We start from the raw sequence: 7,358 nt of genomic DNA, 5'->3' as shown, positions 1-7,358 counted from the left end.
ACTTCTGTCTAGTCTCTGTCCTATCTATTTGTACATTGTCAGAATCTGAAAGAAAAATGTTATGCACACATTGCCAGACTTAGGGTGCTACAAGTCATTAGCAATGATATATTATATTCCTTCAAATGAATTTTGGCGCTTTTTGTTGTTATTTTTGTGTTTGTTTTTGGTGGGTTTTTTTTGTTTTTTTTTAGCTAAATCCGACAGCAATGTTTTTCCTGTTTGGTGACCAAATCCGCTTCCCGGCGCCAGGAATCCCCCTGGAGCATCCCACGGCCCCGCGCCCCCACCCTTCCGGACCGCACCAACTCTCCGCTCCGGGGGGGGGGGTACAGGGGGAGCACGACCCAACGCTCCCCCCTCCGGCCGGCCACCGTCGCCTCCCCCTCCCCGCTCCGGCACCGCCCCCTTGGCCAATCACATGAGCGGGCGCGGGGGCCGCCGGGAGCGGGCGCTCCCCGAGGGGCTCGGCTGAGGCGCAACATGGCGGCGCTCGGCGGGCGCTGAGTGGGGCCCGGGCGGGAGCCGCCGACAGGCACCGACCAGGGAAGGAGGGAGGGAATAATCCGGAGAATTGCGGAGAAAGGTGGCGGGGCCGTCTCGGGCGGCCCCGAGCGGCGGCGGCGGCGATGGCCCAGTGCGTGCAGTCGGTGCAGGAGTTCATCCAGGACTCGTTCGTGCCCTTGGTGGCCGCGCTGTGCAGCGAAGAGGCGGAGCGGCTCACCCGCAGGAACAACCTCAGCTTCGCCGAGCTGGTCAGGCCCTTCTGCCGCCTCACCTCGGAAGGTCGGTGCCGGGAACGGAGCGCGTTGTTTACACGGGGCGGGGGAGGCGGCGCCGCCGCTCCCTTCCGCCCGCGGCCTTCGGGGACGGGGGTCCCGCACGGCTGTGCCTGCCGGGGCTGCGCCGGCGGGACCGGCCCGACACCCCTGCCCGGCGCCGTGGCGGTGGCCGCCCGGGTGGGTGTCACCTGGAGCCCTGACAGGCTCGGCGGAGACACGCGTTTGCCGGGGTTGTCGCAGGTGACAGCTGTTAAGTCAGCTTAATTTCATTCGTTCTGCGGGACCTGGGAAGTTTGGCTTCTCCTGGGGACATCTCACGGCTGAAGAGGAAGATGTTTGTAAATTCAGCTCTTCCAGACGGATTTTTGTCTTCTATTGAAACCACTTCGCTGGTACCTCTCTAGTACTCGTACCTCACTGTTGCTGTAGCCTCTACTGGATTTCACACTTGCGGTAGCCAGGCGTTGAAAGTACGGCCAATCTTTCAGAAACATTAATCGTAATTTCAGTTGCAGGGCTTTCCTTTCCCTCGCCTGTAGCTTTATCCTGTACGCTTTTTTTTTGTTTTTGTTGACGTTTCTGTAAGACCTGTGCAAAGAAGTGGGAATCGAGATGCTTATGTGGCATCGGAAAAATGACCACGTGAAGCAGCAGGAAAACTGGAGATTGACCACTTAAGAGAAATAACAGAATTTTTTAGCTGTGTTGCTCTAACTTACTATCTGGAATTTGTTTGTTTGTTTTTAATTTAATAAGGTATGCATTTCAAGCTGCTGTTCATTACAATAGTGTGCAGGACAGCAGTTTGCAGAGAACTGCTTGTCAGAATAGTGATGCAATGACATTTGTCAATTTGGTTTCTGACAGACATGTAGCTTAGGCTGTAGCCTCTGCATGCCATGTGCTGAGGAAAGAGTGCAAGAAAATGAAGCTTGTACTGTCCTTCTCATTATAGTTTTGCATTTCTCTCTTCAAAAATGGCAACAGCTTAAAAGCTACTTTGTGTTTAAAATATGCCTTAATTTTCAGGTGAGTCTTACTAACTTATCAACTGTAACTTGTTTATAAATATTTTTCATTTTGTTTAGCAGTGCTTGTGAACTATGTGAGAATGCGCCAGAGATAAAAAAAAATGCAGATGCTCACATCTTTAGAGTTCTGAACTTAATTATCTCTTTCTTTCAGTGAAAGGCTCTCAAAACACAGCTAACAAACAAAACCAGGCAGAGTACTCAAAATGAAACGTTCACTTGGAAGGTTAATTAATTCACTTACTTGAAACTATTCTGGTCCAATTATTTTGGTAGTTGAGGAACTTGCAAATCTGAATTATCCTCAGTGTTCCCTGAGTGAAGCTTGGTACGGTGGGTTTTGTTGCAGCAGTACTCTGTGTGTATTCTGATCCAGCAGACCACAAGCCACTCCAAGAGTGACTTCCTCTTCATGCTCTCTGGAAAAAATGTAACTGCATGCTGACTGTAAGTTCTTGTGTTAGAAGCAGCATGTGTGAGGGTAAGGACAGAGGGGAAGAAAGGCATGATTAAGTGATCTGATTGTGGTACAGCAGAGTGTGTGTACATGACATGCTGTGTTTTACTGCTTTTGGTATTATTATTATTATTATTATATTATGTATTATTATGATATGGTGGTGATAACTGTTCTAGGATTCTCTGAAGAGCAGTGGCTATAAGCTAAAATACAAGAAGTTCTGCTTCAATATGAGGAAAAACTTCTTTCCAGTGTAGGTGACAGAGCGCTGGAACAGGCTGCCTAGGGAGGTTGTGGAGTTTCCCTCTCTGGAGACATTCCAAACCCACCTGGACAGTTCCTATTACCTGCTCAAGGTGATCCTGCCTTGGCAGGGAGGTTGGAGTTGATGATCTCCAGTGACCCCTTTCAACTATAACAATTCTGTGACTCTGTATCTGTGTTTTGGTGTCTTCCTTTCTAAGCACAGTTTTTCTTACGGGGGTATGAAATACTGTCCATTTTAAATTAATCCGTTTCTCTTTACTTAGTGGCTATTCCCTTGAATTTGTAACATAAAATTGGATTGATTGGTGTTCCATCCCTTTAGAAATAAGCTGTTCCTTACTTATGCTGAAATTTAAAGTACATGTGTTGCTTCTTGAATTCTTCTATAACTTGAAAAGCTCCATCATGGATTTGCTACTGCATTTTTAGAGTCCTGTTACAATACATGTTTTTGTCTGAAATTAGGAATTATGTGGCTTATGATCCAGCTGAAGGTTGTGTGTTCGTCACCCTTCTTGCTTAGAGAAGCAGTGCAGTTATGAAATTAATCTACTGATATATGTGCAAAACAATTCTGATAAACAGGAAATAAGCTGAGTTCTCTACTGTGCACATACCAGTCATCCTTCATGTGCTAACAGAGATTTGAAGGACCAAAACAGAGTATGATTCTTCAGATAGTGTAAAGCCACACACTGTTGAGGTTGCTCAATCCAAGGAGGCCAGGTTCTATCTAATTTCAAGTAGAACCCCACAAAGATATGTAATATAGGTGCAGTGGGACCACCCTTTGCACAAATCAGTATTTAATCTACTCATTGACTTTGGCCTATCAGTGACTTGCTAATGTTGGTGTAGCCAAAAATACCCTTGCAATATTCAGCAAACTGTCATGGTAGAGTGTCCTGAGCACAGATTCAGGCTGCTCTGTCTTATAAATTTTAGCCTCTTGACTTCAGCAAGTAAGTCACCTACTGTTAGGAGAAACATTTAAAAAAAGTAAAAGCACAGCTTTACTGTCCCCTTAAGTCTTGACTTTAGAGGAGAGCAAAACAAAACCATCCCCAAATTTTCAACTGCCTTTAATAAAGGGAACCAAAAGTGTACTAAGGATTTTATACCTTCATATTTGTTCTCAAACTGTCTGTCTTTCTTAACTTTCATTTGTTAGTAACAAGTGATGCCTGATTTAACAAGTGTATGCATTGTATATATTATATATATATATATATACATGTGTGTATATATGTATATGTATGGTAGGCATATATTGTGTATATAGGTAGGTTTTCCTTAAAATAGGATCCTTTTTTTAAGACTCTTTAAAAACACTCTATGAACTAATACTGCCTTTGTGGGAGGGAGAATTGCAGTGTAATGTCAGCAAGTATCACTTTAAGATAGTATTGGTTACTTTTAAACCAGTGTTTGACCTTAAAAAAAACAAAGGAGAGCTTCTGATAACTTTATCTAATTCTAAGCCTTAAATATGTGCAAGATGTATGGAAGTATAATGGGAATACTGTGCTTATTCGAGCTTAGTGTGATGTTAGGAATTTCTTGTTCATGCGTAACTTAGCATCTGATTGTTTTCAACTTCTGATGTGAAAGATACTGTTCTAGTACATGCTACTGCTTCCACTTTTGGTGAAGTACTTTCTGAAATGATCTTATAAACATTTGAAGGAAGTGTATAACCCTAGACACGTTTTTTTTGGTATTAAGCACTTTTTGGGGTTCCAAGTATGGCTGCTATTTCAGTCCTTAACATTAAACATACGCCAGAGATGTCATCTGTGTTTATGTATGGCAATATGTGTGCTTTTCATTATAATGGCTGTTATGTTTTAGGACAGGCAGCAAGGATGAGTTGTAGTGTTATAGCTGTGCTGGTGACGGCAGACTAGTTTCCTGGTTGTTTGTTCCTGCCACTTCCTTTACATTTGATAATTTCAGTAGTTGCATGGCAGTAGGGTTGATAATTTACCAGTGTGATAAGATGAAAAAAGCCTCATCCAAAACAACTTCTTCAGCTTTCTGATAGAAACGCTGAACTGAAATAAGTAAAGTTTAGCCAGCACAATTGCCCTTTCTGATGTTGATATAGCCTTATGCTGTATAAATTCAATCTGAAACTTACAGCTGAAAAATCCCACACATTTTTAGGTTGTTTTTTGCAGGACAAGTTTTCTAATCTGCTTTACTGTGTTTTCCCATGAGTTTGAGTAAAGCAGGGTACAGCTTGGAAGTGACTATGTGATTGAGGAAGGTAGAGCTATACCAGTCAAGATTTGAACATTAGAAATGTGTTTTAACATTTAAGATAGATTGTAAACACATCTAGTGTGATCTGACTTTAGCTGTGTGCTTGTCACTTCTGAAGACGCTTGTGGAAAAGCTGTGGAGTGCTTTCCAGGCTGGAGCAGATTGAAAACTCAGTTTCAGACCTTTATGGTGTGAATCCTGTAGTTAGTTGAAAGATGAAGAAAACAGCAAGAATTTACCTTTGTCCTATCTTTTACATGCTATACAGGAATTTGTGAAAATAGCATGCTGAGGAGTCAAGGGCTGTGCTGTGGGGCATGTGGTAGCACTAGGTGGCTTAGGCAGTTGTAGTCAGTGTGTCCTGCCTGCACTTACAGCCTGGCTTGCTTGGTGGTTGTGGTTTGAATTAGGGTCAAATTACATGAAAAAATCGCATCAGGCCCAGAATTGTAATGAGTGTCTAAAATGTCATGAATCGGTTTTTAAAAACAGATGGGTTAAGGGAGCAATATTCACAAAGATTCTACAAAGAAAGCTATTGTGTAAAAAATCAGAGAATGGTTTAGGTTTAAAGGGACCTTCAGGAACATATAGTTCTTATTTTACCATGCTGTGGTTAGGGTGACTTTCCATTAGACCAAGTTGCTCACATCCCCATCCAGCCAGGCCTCGAACTGTTCCAGTGTTGGAACATCCACAGCTTTTTTGGGCAGCCTGTTCCAATGCCTCACCATCCTCACAGTAATGAATTTCTTCCCAATATCAGGTCTAAATCTGTCCTCTTTCAGTTTTAAGCCATTCCCCCTTGTCCTGTCACTACATGGCCTGGAACCTCTCCAGCGCTCTTGAAGGTACTGGAAGGCAGGTCTGTCTCCTCCCTTCTCCAGGATGAGCAGCCCCAACTCTCTCAGCTTGTCTTTGAGGATATGTTAATTTTGGATGAAAGAATACTACGTTATCCCTGTCAAATTTCTCAAATGCTATTTATTTGTGTGAGGGGGGTTTCTTGGAAACTGGTGATTCCTTGAAACATGATGTGTTGTGTGAAATCCATACGTAGTTCGTATGGCTTTTCTGTGAAAGTTGATATGTTCCGCAAGGAAGTGAGTGCATCAGTGTAGGATGCACATGTTGTATGTTAGATGGAGTGGATATTCTTACAGCTAAGATCCTATGCTACTCTTCAGCCAGTCTGCCTAGATGAGCCTAATGTTGAACATAAAGTAATTTTTTGTTACCACCTTTCCCCCCTCCATTTTTGGTAGCCAAGCATTGTAGATGATGATCTAAAATTGATGATGGAGAAGTTTAGTGGAGCAATCTTTAAAAAAACATGTTGGAAAAAGATTAATTTATAAAAACTATTTTAACTGTCTGTTATATTCCTCAACAAATCATCTTCTTTTTCCTTTTTAGTTCACATGAGAGATCCTAATAATCAGCTTCATATCATTAAAAATTTGAAGATCGCTGTCAACAACATCATTACTCACCCACCTCAGCCCGGTGCCATTCGGAAACTTTTGCATGATGTTGTGTCTGTCAGTCAGCCTGCTGAAGGACTGGTAGCTAATGTGATCACAGCTGGAGATTATGATCTCAACATCAGTGGTATGTAACGATACTGTATTTTTCATAATGTAAACTGGAATTGGCTGAGAGGTTTCTAGCCTTCATTTCGGCATCATGGCGTGTACTAAAAAGAGTTTTTATCAGTTTTGAGATGTTACTTTTACTAAACTTTGGATTTTTCAAATAGTTTTGGCTTTATGTAATGCTGAAAGAGTGGTTGAACTTAATAATTTTAATTTTCCTAATGTTGTACTTCTTCTCAACTTGTGTTAAATCATTACTTTAATGTAGCAATTGCCAATGCTTTGGTCGTGAAATTTTTGTGTTACAAATTTATACCGTGACTTGTTGCACTTGACAGAATAAGTATCAGAACTTAGTGTTGGTACTAATGTACAACTTCATCTTGAAATTAGTTACCCTGGCTTCTTTTATTTTTTATGATAAAGTCATAAAAAGCTTAAGGAAAAACTTTGAGGAAAGGCATGTGACTCCTTTGATTCCTTGTCTTTTTATTTTTTTTTTTCTTCTGTGGAACTTGTGCTTCATATTTCACTGTCAAATTGAGTAGAGTATTCTAAAAATGTTTTTTTCTCAGATCTCTAAGGGATGAGACATGGTGAATAATGCTAAATGAGACCTGATCTTAGGAGCTGAGAAGATTAAACTCTTCCCAATTAAGACCCTAATCCATTAAAGCCTCTGAGCACATACTTATTTCAAAGCATGTATGCACTGTCCTATTTAAACACGTGTAATTTATTGTATTTAAAGTTGAGCCTGCAGTGAAGAGTTTGGCTCTGCTATAGCAATAGACTGATAAAACTTCGTGACGATTAGTAACTGATGTTGCTGTAGTAATTTTTTTTTTTTTTATGTTGATGGAAAAATGGCATAATTCTTGTGTTTTTGATACGTAATTTATGAGCTACATCTTCAACGTGATGTCCTGTGTTGGTTATAAAGCAAAAGACCTGAGCC

General features: G+C 41.7%; 1 protein-coding gene across 5 annotated transcripts in view; it reads left to right on the top strand.

Annotated features, from left to right (window-relative positions):
* Positions 1-450: 450 nt before the first annotated feature.
* The window catches only part of TRAPPC8 (trafficking protein particle complex 8), a 53,163-nt gene continuing 46,255 nt past the window's right edge, over positions 451-7,358 (top strand). For 4 of the 5 annotated variants that reach the window (XM_015618721.3, XM_015618720.3, XM_015618719.3 and 1 more), the window contains exons 1-2: positions 451-786; positions 6,222-6,416. In XM_015618721.3, coding sequence (XP_015474207.1) covers positions 630-786; positions 6,222-6,416 — 352 coding nt within the window. In that variant the 5' untranslated portion in view covers positions 451-629. Of the gene's footprint in view, positions 787-1,232; positions 1,253-6,221; positions 6,417-7,358 lie in introns of those variants that run through there. The other variant, XM_019005736.2, reaches the window with a different exon arrangement.

The sequence above is a fragment of the Parus major genome, chromosome 2 (genome assembly GCF_001522545.3).
Source record: "Parus major isolate Abel chromosome 2, Parus_major1.1, whole genome shotgun sequence".
NCBI classification, from domain to species: Eukaryota; Metazoa; Chordata; class Aves; order Passeriformes; family Paridae; genus Parus; species Parus major.
The sequence above is the reverse complement of the archived record's forward strand: the minus strand, read 5'-3'. Positions and strand labels throughout refer to the sequence as shown.